This window comes from Mandrillus leucophaeus, unplaced genomic scaffold (genome assembly GCF_000951045.1).
Source record: "Mandrillus leucophaeus isolate KB7577 unplaced genomic scaffold, Mleu.le_1.0 Scaffold232, whole genome shotgun sequence".
Classification (NCBI taxonomy): domain Eukaryota; kingdom Metazoa; phylum Chordata; class Mammalia; order Primates; family Cercopithecidae; genus Mandrillus; species Mandrillus leucophaeus.
In genome coordinates, this window is record NW_012102388.1 from 2,057,004 (window position 1) to 2,075,870 (window position 18,867).

Below are 18,867 nucleotides of genomic sequence, written 5' to 3' on the forward strand. Positions count from 1 at the left end.
TTTTTTTTTTTTTTGTATTTTTAGTAGAGACAGGGTTTTACCATGTTGGCCAGGCTGGTCTCGAACCCCTGATTTCAGGTGATCCGCCTGTTTTGGCCTCCCAGAGTGCTGGGATTACAGACGTGAGCCACCACGCCCATCACATGTCTTCAGGGCAGTTTCACTGGGGGTCACTTGGAGCTCTGGCCCATAGCAGGGTCTTGGGACCTCCAGCCTCAGAGTGCTGACCAGCTTAACCTGGAGCAGCCCATGAGTGGGACTCAAGACAGAGGGCCACCCTTGCTCTGGCCCCAGAGCCACATTCCTTTGGCCATTGTGACACCAGCCAGGAAGCATCAGGATGGGGCTTCTCCCGGGAGGACAGGGAGGCACACGCCCTTTGCTGTTAAGAGTGTGGGCGCACGTTCCGGTCAGCCAGGGGCAGGGATGGGAAGACGAGGCTTTCTGGGAGTGGCGGGCAGTCACAGGGCGGTTGCTTCCTGCTGGAAGTTGCAGGAGATGGGGAGAAGACCCTCTAGTGCCTGAACCCCTGCTGGGAAGCCTGTTGTGAGCACAGCCGCCGCCCCAGCCCCACCAGAGCTTGGCTGGGCACCTCCCTGAGCACTATTGTATGGCCCTGCCTGTCTCTGATGGGAAACCAGCCTTTTTAAAAAAGATTATTTTTATTTTTATTTTTTCAGACAAAGTCTCACTCAGTCACCCAGGCTGGCGTTGAGTGGTGAGATCTCAGTCTCAGCTCACTGCTACCTCTGCCTCCCGGGTTCAAGCAATTCTTGTGCCTCAGCCTCCCAAGCAGCTGGGATTACAGGCCCGTGCCACCATGCCCGGCTAATTTTTGTATTTTTAGTAGACACAAGGTTTTGCCATGTTGGCCAGGCTGGTCTTGAACTTCCAACCTCGGGTGATCCCACCACCTCGGCCTCCCAAAGTGTTGGGATGACAGATGTGAGCCACTGCGCCTGGCTGGGAACCAGCCTTGAACGATCAGACAGAAATGGGCTCAGGCCAGCCATGCGGGCAGATCCCAGGGCAATGTCCAGGCCTCCAGGGAGAGCCCCTTTCCTGGGTGGAACACCAGGAGACTGCTGGGGTCTAGGGCCAGGGGCTGAGCCTGCTGGGGTCTAGGGCCAGGGGCTGTGCCTGCTGGGGTCTAGGGCCAGGGGCTGTGCCTGCTGGGGTCTAGGGCCAGGGGCTGAGCCTGCTGGGGTCTAGGGCCAGGGGCTGTGCCTGCTGGGGTCTAGGGCCAGGGGCTGAGCCTGCTGGGGTCTAGGGCCACGGGCTGTGCCCTCAGCCTCTGTCTCCTCTCCGGCTGCCCGGCAGCCCCAAGCCAGGATGTTCAGGCATCGTCACCTCGCCACCACCTCCATCCACCAACGCGGGGGTGGGGACGCTGCCACTTCTCTTTCGTCCACATGCGTAAGGAGCTCCTTTTAAAAAGGTGTGGAAGCTGTGCGTTTCCACTCGTTCCCCTCTCCTCAGCCGACTCACTGAATGAAAGAAACAAGGGCTTCTGTGGCTCGGGAATGAACAAACACACGCAGCGCTGCGTTAAAGAGAGGATGTGTCTGCCTTGGACACCTTGCTTCTCATGAATGCAGGCCTCCTGGCTTGGGCTGGGCTCTCCCAGTACGGGAGAGGACTGAGAGAAGGGGACAGGTGGCCCCTCGAACTGCAGGGCGGTCAGGCAGAGCTGCACACCCGGGTCCTGCAGCAGGCAGGTGGTCCCTGAGGCCCCAGCATGGCTCTTGCTGCTGCTCAGTGTTGAGGAAAGCTGTGCGGATACTCCCCAGACTTCTGCTTACGATACAGAGCCCACACACACCCTCACACATGCACATGTGTCCACATGCCCCCATGCCACATGTCTACATGTGTCAACATATGCCCACATACACCAACACAAATCACACACATCCACACGTTGACACATATGCATACACACGCACATACCCAGATGTCTACATGTGTCAACATATGGCCACATGTCCACACACATCACTCACATCCACACACATCAGACATGTTGACACACATGCATACACATGCAAAAGCATCCACACATCTACATGCATCATGTGTCCACTTGCATCCACACATGAGTGTCCACACACTTCACATGTGTAGACACACATGCACAATATACACATCCATGCACACACCCACACCCACATGTGCCAATGCTTGTTGACATGCATCAACACACATGTATTTACACACGTTCACACACATCCACACATATCCACATGTCTACACACATGACCACACACATTCACAGACCACACACATCCACATGCGTCTACACACATCCATACATTTCTACACACATGCATACATACACATGTGCACGCATTTACACAAGTCCACGTGTCTACACACATCTGCACATGCTCGCACATGTCCACACACATGCACATACATACACACATACTCGCACACGTACACCCCACACACATGTCCACACACACTCATACGTATGCACGTGTCCACACACGTCTTCACATACTCACACATGTGCACACACATGCACACGCATGCACCCTAACACATTCACACACATCCACACACGTGCACACACATTTACACAGCTCACACATCCACACATGCACACCTATGTATACACATGTACACACACATGCACTTGCATTCTTGACTGTAAACTTGAAGAAGCAGTTTGAACTCAGTCTTTGTTCCACATAGAACCTTTGTTCTTCCAACTCTGGATTTAGGGTAGAAATCAATGTTTCCTGATCAAGGCGCCGTCTTAGAGAAACAATGGCCGTGCTGCTGATGGTAGAAAGGGATGGAAGGGCATGATGACCCGGAGTCTGTGTGGGAAAGCACGGTGAAGGCGACCACGCCTCCTGAGCTCTTGAAACCGAAAGATTTCTCCTCAGCTTTCCAGGTTCTGGCAGTCCCTCTCTTTCTCCTTATCCTCCCTTGTCCTCCTCTTACTGCAAAATGTTTTTGACCTTTTCCTTTTTTCTCTTCCTTCCTCCTTCCTTCCTTTTTAGAATAATGGTGAAGGTGGACACTTTGCTTAATGCTTAGGTGTCCTCTATGAACAAAATATCCTGCTGCCTGCCTTCCTTCCCTTCCTTCTCTCCCCTTCCTCCTCACTGCTCCCCTCCTCCTCCCCCTCTTCCCCTTCTCCTGCCTTCTCTCTCACTTTGTTTCCTGTCTCATTTTCTTTTTTCCATTTTCCTCCCTCATTTCCTTCCCTCCCTCCCTGTCTCCCTCCATCCTATCCAATCCTTTCTTTTTTTTTGAGACAGATTCTTGTTGTGTCGCCCAGGCTGGAGTGCAGTGGCACGATCTCAGCTCACTGCAACCTCTGTCGCCTGGGTTCCAGTGATTCTCCTGCCTCAGTCTCCCGAGTAGCTGGGACTACAGGCACCAGCCACCAAACCTGGCTAATTTTTGTATTTTTAGTAGAGACAGGGTTTCACCATGTTGGCCGGGCTGGTCTCAAACTCCTGACCTCAGGTGATCCACCTGCCTCGGCCTCCCAAAGTGCTGGGATTACAGGTGTGAGCCACCACACCTGGCCCCAGTCCTCTCTTTTTGTCTTCTTTTCCCACATCTCAGACTCGGTTCACCCCATTTCCTGCTGAAAACCCCATCCCTGGCTGTCTGTGTGAACCAGAATCTAGGGGCCTCCTTCATGTTCCAGCTTCCATCCCTGAGGCTCGCCTGCCCCTGGGGAGCCCTGGTAGAGGAAGCCTGGCCCTGGTGTGTCTCCTCAGGAGTGCTCATGACGGGCACGGGCGCCCCAGACACACCAGCAGAACCAACCTGTTTCCATCGCGAGAGAACAGCTCCATAATGTGTAGTATTTCATTCTAAAGGGTGCTAAACAGCCCTGAAAACCGGCCAGTTTGTCTGCACGTTGGGCCTTTCGAAACACTGATTTCACATCATCCTCGCAAGCGCCCTGCGGTGGTGTCATGCCCTCGCACCGCAGGTGAAGAAGCGTGTCTTTCAGACAGACCAAGCGATTTGCTCAAGGTCACAGGGCTCAGAAGACACAGTATGAAGCCCAAGAAGCTCACAGCGTGAGGGGAGTTAGCGGGGACAGACGCAGACAGAGATTCTTGGAAAACAGCAGCCGCGTGGTCAGTACCGGGACACAGGTTCCCTCAGGTGCTAGGGGAGCCTTAAGGAGGAGTCCCCAGTACAGAGCAGAACCCAGTCTTCCAAAGGCCAGCCTGCTTTCCACCACAGCCACACCAAACTGGATTATTTTGTTAAAGGTTCCCACAACTGTTAATCCTTTCTTGTTTTCTCATTCCGGCCCTCAGCACTGTGCCTTATGCATAGGAGGCATCCAATACGTATCTGGCACAGTGGCTCACGCCTGTAATCCCAGCACTTTGGGAGGCTGAGCCAGGAGGATCACTTGAGCCCAGGAGTTCAAGACCAGCCTGAGCAACAGAGTGAGACCCCACCTTTATACAAAATAAACATTTAGCTGAGCATGGTGGTGCATGCCTGGAGTCCCAGCTACTTGGGAGGCCGAGGTGGGAGGATCACTTGAGTCCAGAAGTTTGAGGCTGCAGTGAACCACAATCACACCACTGCACTCCAGCCTTGGTGACAGAGTGAGACCCTGTCTCAAAAAATATCTGCATATTTATTGACTTGTCTATGCACAGTCACTGAAGATTTGCGAGTCATCTGGTAAACCGCATCAGTAAAGCCAGCCAACCAGCAGGCATTCGCCTCACGGGGGGCTGCTTCGGCTTGTATCACCTGCTTTGCCTGACTACACTGGCAGAGGTAGCCAGCTATTTGCCAGATCCTTATGTCTACCATGTAGAGAGGTATTTCATTTTGTAAGTAATTGCCAAACCACTTGAAATCATTTTAAGCCTTTGCATACTCTGTGCTTATCTGTGACCATAGATTGTCATTCTGGAGGAATTATAGAATGGCGTAGTTGGGGGGCCGTAGGGACTATTGAGCCCTCTTCCCACTTTACAGGGAAGCCAGGAGGTAGGTTTGGAGAGCGAAATCCAGGGTCGGCAGAGTCCGGGCCCCTCCCTGCATCTGGAAGCTTTTCCAGGACCCCAGGCTGCCCGATTTCTTGCCTCTATTCCCCAGGGACAGCCTTCTGAAGCCGAGATGGTTGATTAATCTGAATCCATAAATGCCACTGGCCAATCAATTGCAGGCCATTCTTAAAAAGTTTATAAGCATGCCATTGTATAGATGACATTTGTAATGAGGAAAAGGGAACTTAAAACAAACCCAAAGCCTGTCGTTACCCAGCAGTGTCCTGGTCCTGGGGCACACGGCACAGCTGGCTCCAGCCGTCTCCAGAAGTTTGGGGCGGTTCACTTCACCCGCTCTATTTAGGGGTCTGGGAGGCCAAGCAGATAATTACAGTAATTATCATTCCTTAGATCTCCATCGTGCCGTGGAGTTTATAACGAACTGTCGGAACCGCTAGGCCATGGCGGAAACTTGATTCCTCATCTTCATGGTATTTATAATAGAATTTTAAAAAACAACATTTAGATCCAGTTGAAGAAATGGAAATTTGGCAAATAGAGATTTTCTAAATACTAGAATTATATAGATAATTATAGTCTATGTTTATTTATTTATTTTTGCATTTTATCATTCATTCTACCTGTAGAGTTAGTTTTTAAATCGCTAACATTAAAAATCTGGGAGATTTCAAATGCAAAAATCTCTCTCTCTCTCTGTCTCTCTGTCTCTCTGTCTCTGTCTGTCTCTCTCTCTCGCTCTCTCTCACACACACACACCCCTCCCAGGCCCCTTGTCTTAGACATGGGGGATACAATGTAAATAGAATATTCAAGGAACAGAGTCTGATTTGGAGACAACACACATATACTAACAAAAAATCCCAAACAATAGTAAATGCCATGAGAAAACCAAATAAGGACCTGAAAGAAAGAGCGGACGGTGGTGGCGACGAAGGCGTGGCATGAGGGGAGGGGTCCTGTGAACTGAGACCTGAATCATAGAACCAGCTACACAAAATGTGGGGAAGAGCATTCCAGGCAGTGGGAACAGCAGGCAAAGTTGTGCAGGAAAAATGAGCTCCATGTGTTGGAGGCCGAGGAGGATGGAGCCACGAAGGCCAGCCCGACCATCAGCAGGGGCCGGTGTTCCTCTGTGTGGTATAGATTCCAGCTGGACCGCGTCAGTGCAACACCGAAGATTATTCCCCTACAGGAAACCAAGGGATAAAGGTTTCCCTAGACTCACACAAGGAATAAGTAACAGGGAAGGGAGAAGAATAGGGAAATCTGGAAGAAAAATGGAAAAGGAAAAATTAAAGGTTTTATTAACTTGTTTTGAGTATTAATACTCTGTCTCTCATCTCTGTCTTATGTCTGTGACACACACACACACACACACACACCAAACTCAATAAAACATTACATATGGATGATAAATTAATTCTGAAGAACTATGGTGATGTGGGCCTGAATATACCCCTTTCTCTCTCTCTCTCTCTCTCTCTCTCTCACTCTCTCCCGTTCTTTCTTTTCCTCCTCACCCTCCCATTTTCTCTCTCTGGCTCTGTCCCCTGCTATTTGTTTTCCAGGCTGGGGTTGTTTTGGAGTCCTCAAATGGGCCATGGTTTTGCTTGGCTGGCCGACCTGCCTAAGAAGACGTTTAGTCTTTAGGAGAGTTTGGTGAAAATCAAGGTGGTTGCAGAGCTAGGTGGTCTCACGCCACCTTCTCAATGGGAAGGTACCACAGAGTGCCTTTTTCCCAAAAGAATGAGACTTTCTTGCTCTGATGAAACTTGTAGAACTACAAGTTATTCTACTCCTCGAGTTGGAAAAGAAACCTATGGGCTGAGTTCAGCCCATCCCATTAGCACCACACAATGTTTTATTTTTAAAAAATACGAACATTAAAATTTTGATAGATTTTGCTTTACAAAAATCTGGATTTCTGACTCCACTTTAAAAAAAGGAAGACCTGACAATCCTGGGCAAACCTTCCCGCAGAGCCGCAATGCTTCGGCATCAGGAGGCACTACTTAATTTAGACAGAGCACAGTTTTCCGCGCCACCTCGGCCTCTCCCGCCCTACGACTCTGGTGGTACCAGCTGATGGTTTCCAGCATCTGCTCTGATGAGTCTGGACTGTGCCTTCCAGCTTGTTAACTACCTTGGATGCCATCCCTGGACTCTGTCCAGTCACTTTTCAGGACTCGCTGGCCCCTGCGGGTGTTACAGCTTGCAGCCCCTTCATTGCTTGTTTGCAGTCAGTGTTGCTAGTTGCAAAACATCTGTGGCAACTGAGGTGTTGTACACTTGTCTGAAGCGCGGTGGTGTGCAGAGAAGGCAGCGTTCTGGCCTCAGCCCCCCTCTTCTCATCACTGGCCGCCTATGAACCCTGGCTGACTTTGGGGTGAACGAGACACCATCACTTTACTCTGTTAGCCTTTCTGCCAGGACTGATTGTGACCATTTGTAAATGGAAAGAATAGGAAGGGCTTTATCGTCCACAGGGTTATTTTATAAAGACGAGGATTCTGAAGACACATCTGTTCTTTGTATAACAGATGTTATTTCCTTTCACAATTTTTTTTTCCCGGATGACTGGAATAACAAGTCAATGAGGTTTTGTCCTCTTCGAAATGAATATCCTAGATTTTAGGGGGGAAAACAAAGCACAGTAGGAATGAAAATGATTATTTTTGATTTTTGCATGTCAGATTCTTCGTATTGCGTTACAATAGTAGGACTATCCTCACTGGAAATCAGCTGAAGTCAGGTCTTGCTTTCTAACATGCTACTTTATTTAGATAGGGCTATTTTATTTGGAGAGTAACATGACCCTGAAGTTATTGTTTAGGTACTTCTCCTTAGCTCATGTTGCAGAGTTAACTTTGTTCTTGGCTTACATTTTGAACTTGTGTACATAAAACTGGAGGGACAGATGCAAACTGAGAAGCGGAACCCATGAACGGGACGTGTGCAGACGTTTGGCACCCAGTGGACAAAAATTCAGACATTAGATGGGGTGTGTCAGTTCTTATCTGAAAATGGTGGTATGCTCCTAACTACCTATGGCACTTCAGTTGTGAAAGCAAGCCTTAAAATATTTCTAAAGGAATACAGATTGAAAAATTCAAATAGAACAGGAAGATAATGCAACATGAATCTTCTGCTTACACCTTGCACTCAGTTTTTCGATTTCTTCACTCCCAAAACACCAGTATTGGTTTCTGTATCTATCCAGACACCTCTCTCTTCTTCTCTCTCCTCTTCTCTTCTCCATGCCTGCCCTGAACCAACTATATTTTACACAAATAGCTCATAGTATACACATTTTTACCACCTTAATTTTTTAAAACTAGACAATATCAATGAAAGAACATGCTGTCTCAGTGCATTGATGAACCTTAGTATTCGTCCCAGCTGTATTCCAGTCCAGAGTGTAGATGTGCCATATTTATTTAGCCAGCTCTCTGTAGATGAGCATTTAGGCTGTTCTCGGGTTTCTGATACTCTTAAAAAATTCTGCAACAAACAAGCCTTTGCATAGAGGTCTTTGCTCATATGTATGAGTGTATCTCTAGAATAAATTCCTAGGGGTGGAATTACTAGATCAAAGGGAATATATACGTAAAATTGGGATAGATATTGCCAAATTACCCTTCAGAAGGGGTGTACTGATTTGAACTCTCATCAAAAATGTGGTGGAAGTTGCCAGCTTGGTATAGCTAACTTACTGCTTGCCAGTCTGATGGGTGAACTCTGATAAGCTCACTGTTGTTTAATATACTTTTAAAACTTATGAGCAAGGTTGGGCATCGTTTGATATATTTATACATAATTTTTATTTCTTTTTCATTAAACTATTTGATTATCTCCTTTGCCTCAATATTCGGTTGGTTCTTTTTAATAGTAGGAGTTTTACCAATATAATCATTTAATATCTCTAAAAAGAAATCAGTACCCTTCTGTAATATGTATTACATAAACAATACTCCTCGCTTTGATTTTGCTTGATGTTTTTTTTTCTGCACAGAAATTTTAAAAAGGTATGTTGTCACATGTATAGCCTGTTTTCTGCAGAAGCTTTTGTGTTTTATTTTATTACATGGAAATTTTGATCTATCTGAAAATTGTTCTGGTATAAAGAGTGAGGTTGGGATCTTAATTTTTTCCAGGTGGTGAACTGGTTCCAATGCCTTTGTTGAATAATATTTCTCCTCTAATTTAAAAGACCAGCTTTGGGGCCAGGCGCGTTGGCTCACACCCATAATCCCAGCATTTTGGGAGGCCGAGGCAGGTGGATCACCTGAGGTCAGGAGTTTGAGACCAGCCTGGCCAACATGGTGAAACCCTGTCTCTACTAAAAATACAAAAATTAGCCGGACATGGTGGTGGGTGCCTGTAATCCCAGCTACTCGGGAGGCTGAGGCAGGAGAATCACTTGAACCTGGGAGGCAGAGGTTGCAGTGAGCCGAGATCACGCCACGGCATTGTGGCCTGGGCGACAGCAGTGAAACTCCTCCTCAAAAAATAAATAAGTAAATAAAAAATAAAGGACCACCATTATCACAGACTAAATTTCCGTAGGTGCGTAGGCGTCTTTGCGGATTTTTCTCCCGCTGAACTGTGTATCCGTGTGTCGCAATGAGCCATCTTCATGGCTGTAGTTTTATGCTGTGCCTTATCCTTGTGAGTGTGAATCTTCTCTCTTTATCCTCTTCTGTTTCTTCTCCAGATTTTCTTGCTTATTTTTTATATAAACTCCATAATCATGTATCTCCCCCACAGAAATTCTCTCAGCATTTTCACAACAGATTTCCTAATACGCATAGACTAAAGGATAGTTGATGACATTGAGTCGGCTTTTCCAGTGGGTTGAATCCTTCGTGCATTCAAGGGTTCTTTCATATCCCTCAGAATTGTTATTTTTTGCTTTCTTCATGAAAATCTTGTACAATTCTTATTCTTGTGTTCATAAATATTTTCTTTTTGTTGGCTACACTTATGAGAACTTTTCTTCTTTTTTTGTAGCATTATTGTTGGAATACAGAAAGGCAATTGACATTTGTATATTAAATTTGTACAAGCCTCCTTGCTAAATTCTTTTATTGTTTGTAATAGTGTTTCGCTTACGAAATTCTTTTCTTATTTGTAATAGTTTTCCACTTTGGTTATCAGGCATACATCATTTGAAAATAATGATCTTATTATCTCCTCTTTAAAAAGTTTTTTTTTTTTTTTTTTTTTTTGACAGAGTCTCGCTCTGTCGCCCAGGCTGGAGTGCAGTAGTTAAATTTGTATCTCAGAAAACAGACACAATGCCATTCTCCTGCCTCAGCCTCCCGAGTAGCTGGGACTACAGGCACCCGCCACCACGCCGGCTAATTTTTTGCATTTTTAGTAGAGACGGGGGTTTCACCGTGTTAGCCAGGATGGTCTTGATCTCCTGACCTTGTGATTTGCCCGCCTCGGCCTCCCAAAGTGCTGGGATTACAGGCATGAGCCACCGCGCCCAGCTTTTTTTTTTTTTTAAACAAGGAATAACATAAAGATTATTAGTTGATACTTTTCTATGATCTAGCAGTCATCTGGGGCAGCTGATTATTGTTGAGTCATCTAAACCGTTATTCCCATTTCTGGGAATGCATCCCGGAGACTAATCCCAGAGAAGACTAAAATTGTTTGCATAAAGCCATTCATATCAGTGCCACCTGTACGAGTAAGGATGGAAGCTATTGATTGTCCATTAGCAGAAGAATGGTGACACCTGTTATGGGGCAGCCACTCAAGAGAATGTGACCCAAAGTCAAATTATGAGGGCTAGATAGAAACCAAGAAATAATTCATAGAGCATTCAAAGAGAAGACCAGAATAGAAAATAACACACCTGCATAAAGTTATGTTTACTCCAAGTACAAGGATCATGAAGGAAATTTCGAACTGAGTAATGCTGAGTCTGGAGGAAGCATAGAGGGAAAATGGAATGACCGGGACTAAATTGAGAAAGGCTTACTCTGTGAGTATTGTGTCTACAACGAGCTGGCGGTGTGATTTTGTGCAAGACTTTCAGTTCTTGTCTTTTCGAATAGGCTAAGAATTCAATTCTCTTACAGATTATTGTTAGCATGAAATGAGGAAGTGTTTGTTGAGGACCTCAGTGCCTGGCAGACCATTCATGTTAGTTTTCTCCTCTTTAAAAATGGTTTTACCCTTATTTTTTTCTATAGTGTGATTGCATTAGATATTAACTCTAAAACAATAATAAATAACAGCAGGATATGGAACATTCTTATCTTTTCCTGACATGAATGGGCAAGCTTCTAGTGTGTCACCAGTAAGCGCAGTGGCTTCTGTTTTCATGCAACAAGAGGCATCTATTCCTATTTACCCTGTTTTGTCCAGTTAAGGAACTATTTACCAGCTTCTAATTTAAGAGTTTCTTTTTCTAACCAAGAGTGTGTATTGAATGTTATTACATACGCCTTCAGTATCTCCCATAGCCATGGTGATCCTTTTACTCTTCCCCCATAATGCGTATGCTAAGCAGTTCTTACCCTTTCGTTCTTTCCTCCCTAATGATGATTTAAAACGTTTATTCTTTTTCCCCAAGGATTTCAGGTCTTGGCGTCTGCTTCCCATTACTGGCCACTGGAGAATGTGGATGGGATCCATGAACTTCAGGATACAACTGGAGGTACAGACATGGGTGCTGAGAGCAGCTGTGGGCCCGGGAAACGCAGGGCCACTGGGGAACATGGGTGCTGAGAGTGGCTGTGGGCATGGGAAACTCAGGGCCATCAGGAGATGCAGGTGCTGAGAGCGGCTGGCCTGGGAAACCCAGGGCCATCAGGAGATGCAGGTGCTGAGAGCGGCTGGCCTGGGAAACCCAGGGCCATTGGGAGACATGGGTGCTGAGAGCGACTGTGGGCCTGGGAAACCCAGGGCCATCAGGAGATGCAGGTGCTGAGAGCGGCTGGCCTGGGAAACCCAGGGCCATTGGGAGACATGGGTGCTGAGAGTGACTGTGGGCCTGGGAAACCCAGGGCCACTGAGGGACATGGGTGCTGAGAGCGGCTGTGGGCCCGGGAATCCCAGGGCCATCAGGAGAACAGATGTGGACAGAATCTGCTTTGAAGCCAGGGTGATAGAGATGAACAAATACTTGTGTAACTTCCCATAATAATTATTTCAAAGCTTTTTATTTTTTGTAGAGATGGGGTCTCGCTATGTTGCCAGGTTGGTCTCAAGCTCCTGGCTTCAGCAATCCTCTGGCCTTGGCCTCCCAAAGTGCTGGAATTAGAGGTGTGAGCCACTGTGCCAGGCCGCAAAGTATTTTACTAGAATTTTTATAGAGAGAGCTATTACATATTGAATGGCAGAATTCCTGATTCAAAATATGATTAAAATGTGCATTTTCCCCAACAACCTTGAAACAGAAGCTGGCCTGAGGATGCCTCTATATGCAAGTCCAGATGTCTATTTTCTAGGTTGAATGGACTGGCGTCATCTGCACGCTGGCCACAGCAGGGGCCTATCTGAAGCAGATGTCAAAGGCCAACTAAGACCAACTCACGTGTTTGAAGGGCCTATGCTTCATTCAGCAAATGCATCCCCATCTACCAATCAGCTTCTCCACACATCAGCTCCATTGGAAAAGATTAAGCATCACCTAAGACGTTTCCAATGAGATCCAATTCCAAATAGTCTGTGTTTGAGTTAATTCAGACATTTGTTGGTAAGAGAAACCTCACACCTTCCTGGGTATTTTTTTTTTCTCTTTCTAATAAGGACTTTTTAAAAACTGTAAGCTTTGTATGACTTAGGACGGTTTTCCATTTCATTTTTATTTACTGATCGCTCTTGATCATGTCAGATGGCTGATGTGTGCGGCGAGGGTTTGCCGTACAGCAATCCTAGCATGTGCTTTGGTCGTCCCTGTTCTGGTTCCATGGGAGGCATTTTATTTTTAAAACCATGTATTGCCGGTGACTGTGCTTTCCACACTGGCACACTAGCATTTTCCTTACTCCTATGATTTAATGTGTTGCTGGACATTACTGCTGAAGCTTCTGAAATGCTTCCTTAAAATTTGCACACTGAGAACCATCAGTGCTCTCTCTGTTGCTGGTGTTCTCAGAGTGAGGTGCAGTTGAGCACGCACTCCGTGAAGGGCACCTGCGTGGGTGCCACACGCGCTGCCTGCCCAGCATTGCTCTCATCCACCTGCCTATAGGGCGGCAATATGGTCACATTTGGAAACCACCCTAGAGCCAGATGTCTTTTCCAAACGGTTGGCCTGGCAGGGCAGAGAAAGCCCCTGTGTAAGTTTGTTTCATGACCGGTTCGGGTTCAAACAAACCACGTTCCCTTGTTGGCCTCTAGTTTTCTTTTTCGAAGGCCTTTATTTTAAAGCCGTGGAAAGGGGGTCATTTCATCAAGAGGAGTTGCCTTCTTGAAACAGTTCACTGTTCCAGGACCCAGCAATGAAAATGCCAGGAGTTTTTTCAAACAAGAGCTTGAATAACTATCAGTGTCTTTCTCTCCTCACCCCTATACCTGAACTCACTGTGGTGGCTTAAAGCAGTAACTCTTGGTGCTTTGAAACCTTTACCTATGAAAAATTCTTCTCTTAAGGTGATACAATTACAGATACAGTTACACACTGTGGCTGCATTTTGTTCCCTGAATGTATCGACTCCCAGTAAAGCTCTAATATATCCGTGTTTGTCCTGGAGCACTGCAATGTGGAAGGTTTCTCTGCACTTCCCTGCTGGATGCATTCTCTAGGTTGTAACGCGATGCTGGCATATTTCAATTTGATTACAGGCTTCTTAAGGGAAAAAAGAAAAGAGTCGACCCCATCAGCACATTTAGCTGCTGGGGACAGGTGAATGGCTTTGGCAAGCCTTTGGAGGATGTGCAGCTTTGTCGTTTGTTGCCGAATTCTCCGTCGTTTTGTCCATTTGTCATCATTCACGCAGTTGTTTCCATGCAGAGTGTGTGTCTCATCAGTTCTTGTGACATCATAAGCATTCATCCTTTTGTTGAGCCTGTGTTATAAGTGGCCAGGTTCAATTTCATATCTCTCAACTAAGTATCCGCATAGGGGTTGAAGCTGGAAAATTAGAACTATCACACGTGGCCAAATTCAGCAGCCATCACGCCCTGGCGTGTGAGCTGAGTGGGGTCATTGGAGTGGCCGAGCTGCTGACCAAAGTAAACAAGGGTGGTGGAGGCCGGGAGATGTGCGGTCCAAAGAGAAAGTCCAGGTGCTCTTGGATGAAAGAATCATCCTCCTGCTGCTGCTGCAGGTTGAGAGATATGTTGGTCCCATTTGTCTTTTGTCTCACTCACTCGCTGTGCTTTTTCTTTTTGTTGTTTCACCCAGCGTCCCGAACCCACAAGCTCACTGTGCTTCCTTCCCGTAATGCTACCTTTGTGTATTCCAATGACTCTGCCTACTCAAATCTCTCTGCAACCGTAGGTGAGCATTTACGTACTTTTGTTCTTCGTTCTGTCAAGTTTGGATCAACGATGAATTCTGAGGCCAATTCTGTTTGGTAGTATCTGAATTCACTATGTCCTGGCTAGCAAGTGAGCAAATGTCCCAGTCAAGAGAGCAGATCCAAGGTGTTAAAAATAACCACTAGGGTTAAGTCTAAAGGAAGATTGCAATACATTAGAACAGGGGTCCCCAGTCCCTGTTACCAATCCGTAACACTGGCACCAATCCGTAGCCTGTTAGGAACTGGGCTGCACAGCAGGAGGTGAGTGGTGGGTGAGTGAGTGAAGCTCCATCTGTATTTACAGCTGCTCCCCATCGCTTGCGTTACTGCTCGAGCTCCACCTCCTGTCAGATCAGCGGCAGCATTAGATTCTCTTGGGACCACAAACCCTACTGTGAACTGCACATGCGAGGGATCTAGGCTGCACGCTCCTTATGAGAATCTAATGCCTGATGATCTGTCACTGTCTCCCATCACACCCAGAGGGGGCTGTCAAGTTGCAGGAAAATAAGCTCAGGGCTTCCCCTGATTCTACATGATGGTGAGTTGTGTAATTATTTCATTACATATTACAGTATAATAATAATAGAAATAAAGTGCACAATAAATGTAATGCACTTGAATCATCCCCAAACCATCCTCTCCAACCCGTCCATGGAAAAACTGTCTTCCACGAAACCGGTCCCTGGTGCCAAAAATGCTGGGGACCACTGCACTAGAAGGTATATACATTCTTTCAGGTTCCCAGGATCTTCTAAGCCAGCTGCTTGTTTCCAGAACAAAACAGACACAAGATGAGAGCTTTTCTAAACACAGCGTTTGTTTGGATTTTTCAATGAATTGTCTTCTTTGGGGGAGGAAAGCAGAGGCCCTTTTAACGGAAAATTAACTAAAAAAATACCTCATCAAACATTTGATTTCTTGTAAACATTAAAATCAGCCTTTCGTCCGTAGCTGGACTTTAAAAAAATCGTTAGAAGCTGTTTGTGAAACATATACCCACGAGAATCATGGTTAAATTATTTTCTTATTTGATAACCTCCAGAGCCTACATGGCTCAACGTGAAGCTCAAAGCAACAGGGGTAATAGCAACTGAGGCATTTATTAGATCAGCATAGTAGCCAGTTCTGATCCTGTCGATCTTACCCTGTGATCCTTTTCAACACAGAAACTGTCTGCTCTTTCAACTGTAAGGTGATTGGCTTCCAAAATTAATGTTGCCAGTCAAGGGGTTCATACAGCCTGGCTCAATTATGCAACCACTAGTGATCCATTTAACCTTGCAATACATAGGTCTCCATCAGCAAAAATGAGATAAAATTTAAAAATGAGTTTAAAAAGTAAGGAAAAACACCGAGGTCCCTTGAATTGGTTATCCATGTGACAATGTAGCTGGAAAGCCTGAGCTGGGGTTGGGGTCAGGTCCACAGACCCTGTTAGCTCTCCCGTGTGTCTTCAGCTGGGCTGACGGCTGCCAGGGGCTCAGACATTCTCCCCAGCCCATGTGGTAGCAAAGATCTGTGAGCGACTGTGATCTCAGTTAACAATAAATGCCTACTCCTGATTTTTGTAGTCTTCACTTATCTATTCTGTAAACCATTTACCCCACACCCTCACCATCAGATCCCCTGGCCATGGGAACGGGACACAACAGGATGATTGGACGGGGCAGTGCCCCTCGGGATTTGTGGCCAGCTGGGCTTGTCACCTGCAGATTCTCCTGGGACTATGCAAAATGTTACTTGGGGTTTTCCTCCTAGTGCCTGAAAATGGGTTCTGCTAAAATCCCAAATCTACCTGTCCAGGTTCAGGGGATTTCAATTAAAACTCAAAAGGAGAAGGAGTTCAGCTGTAGTTCCATGTTCACACTTGCACTGAAATGTTCCACTTGGAACGCTCAGCATGAGAACGGGGGTGGGGAGGACTCGAAAAGCAGGTAGGCACAGCCAAACTCCAGGACAGGAGGCTGTCGCCACGCCACGCTTGGTAACCCATCTGTTGGCAAATACCACAATTATCACATCATCATACGTTATGATATGCAATATGAAATCTATATGCAAATATGAAATCTATATTTGTACATAATACCTGCATATTATGTACAAATATATTAATATTATTTAATGTTAAATTTTTACCTGACACATACACGTAACTTATTTACAATTTAATTACTAATAATTAAATATTACTGATGCTATGAATATTCATATTATAGAATAATATATGTTATAAATATATAATTAGAAAGATCAATAATACCGCATACTTACACATAAGTTATTTGTAGGTCTGACACACATCTTCAGACTTTTAATCTCGGAAGGTTATTAACATATAATGTTGTCATTTTTCTTCCTTAGATATTGTGGAAGGGAAGGTCAACAAAGGCATTTACCTGAAAGAGGAAAAGGGAGTCACGCTTCTCTATTACGGCAGGTACAACAGCTCCTGCATTAGCAAGCCAGAGCAGTGTGGCCCTGAAGGTGAGTAGCTGATCCCTGCGGCATCTTTGTCATGCATTTCATTATCAGGGAGCACCTGCTCCTCTGGCAACTGGCAGATGTGAACCTGAGGTTCTCATCAATTGCAGAATGCGTGAGAATGTCAACGACGGATTGGAGGGCAGGGGAGGGAGGAATACAGGCAAGGAGGTGACGAAGCAGAGACTTGTCCTGGTGGCTGGAAGTTATAACATCCTCTTACAGAGATGTGAGATCAAAATACTTAATCTTGTAAAGGAGGGGAAAAAAAAACCTTCCTAAAAAACGGATACAGCAATGTCACAGTGGGGATTGAACAGGGTCGCGGCGTTTCTGGGAAGGAAATTGATGGCATGGCACCTGCGGTGTGATTTCTGGCTCTGGGATGTTGACAGCGAGCGGGCAGGGCATACCTTCGAACACTCGTGCCTGGTTTTGGTTCTTTTACATTCATTGAGAGGGCTGGACTGTGGCTCGACCTGTCCTGGCAGGCGGTCACAGGCCTGTGGCTAACGTCGTGCCGTGGACAGAGCAGAGATGCAAAAGAAACACCGGGAATCGACTTGCTTTCGTTTGCTTTTACTGTGTGAAGTGTAACCTGCTCTCTCGTATCTAGGCTTCAGGCAATGCACGTCTGGACCACATTGCAAATTTTCTGGGAAATTGTTCTCTGCCATCCAAACCAGCTTGGAGCCTTCAAGTTCCTTTCTCATAGGCTAAAAGAAAATTATGATTTCTAGGGAGGAACAAAGCTGACTGCAGGCCTTGTACGAAGCTCTGAGGCATTTAGGACATCAGATGGCCTTCTGTGATGAGTTCATTGTACATGATTGTAGGACAATACGGACTATGTTCCAGTAAAAATAAACAACAGCTTAGCAAGGCAAAAACATGTGGGAGGACACATCTTGGGCTTTGTGGAAACCAGAATTTTGAGCAATGGTTATGAGGCCCAAAACCACGGTCAGGTTTACAAACTCATAGTTTGAGCTGTTCCTGAGTTCAAACAGCTCCATAAACATCCCAGGCTTATTTGTTTTTACAAAGTGAAAAACAACCATGGGCTCGGCGTGGGCTCAGTGGCGGGGCGAGGAGGACGGGAGAGTAATGTGTGCTGCTTCCTTTCGCTGGATTCGGGAAGCGCGGGCATCTCTGCGGTGGCTTTTTCTGGGTTTCTAGGGAACAGCTTCTCTTGGGAGTACAGGCATCCCGAAAGCTCCAGCAGCCACACTGGAATCAATCTCATTTGAGGACAAGGATGGTGCAGGCGCCAGGGGCCCCAAGGCCTGGGACTAGCACAGATCACGAACCCGAGACAGGAGACTGGGATGGGACCAGCGGGAAATCAAAGCTACTGGACAAGTTTTGTCTGCACGCCGAGGTCACACGTGAGAGCCCTCTGAGCTGATTCTGGCGTGTGGCTGTGTTCGGTTGGACGGGCATCGGGTTAAAATTTTAAAATTAGCTGTCAACATTGAAAAATAGGAAATTTTCACAGATTTCCAGTTTTTCTGGAGAAATCTCTCCTGACTTCTCTGGCTGGCTGGAGCTAAGTCGTGGTGGCCCCGGGCTTCTGTCTCCAGTTCCCCTCAGCCCCCACCAGACTTCTCGACTCTTCCAATAATCTTCAGGTTGAACAGAGCCTGTCCGCAGCATGAGCTCTGGGGCCAAAAGGCGTGGGTTCCACTCTCGGTTCTGACCTGTTCGTGGGGGTCTTGGGCAACTGCTGCTTCCCTCTGAAAAGCCTGATCTGTCAAGTGAGTGAATGAAAGGACCTTCCCATGGAGTTGCTGTGAAGACTGGAGTAACTATTACAGCGTATTCCGGGCACACGGTTGGTCCAGTGTCGAGGGGTCGTTTGGATTTTTTTTTTTTTTTTTTTT

At 46.4% G+C, this 18,867-nt stretch overlaps 1 protein-coding gene across 1 annotated transcript in view; it reads left to right on the forward strand.

Moving 5' to 3' along the window:
• ADGRD1 (adhesion G protein-coupled receptor D1) overlaps positions 1 to 18,867 on the forward strand; it is a 212,557-nt gene that overhangs the window by 1,476 nt on the left and 192,214 nt on the right. Inside the window, exons 3-5 of the mRNA XM_011981953.1 lie at positions 11,602 to 11,685; positions 14,380 to 14,475; positions 16,865 to 16,987. Coding sequence (XP_011837343.1) covers positions 11,602 to 11,685; positions 14,380 to 14,475; positions 16,865 to 16,987 — 303 coding nt within the window. The remainder of the gene's footprint in view (positions 1 to 11,601; positions 11,686 to 14,379; positions 14,476 to 16,864; positions 16,988 to 18,867) is intronic.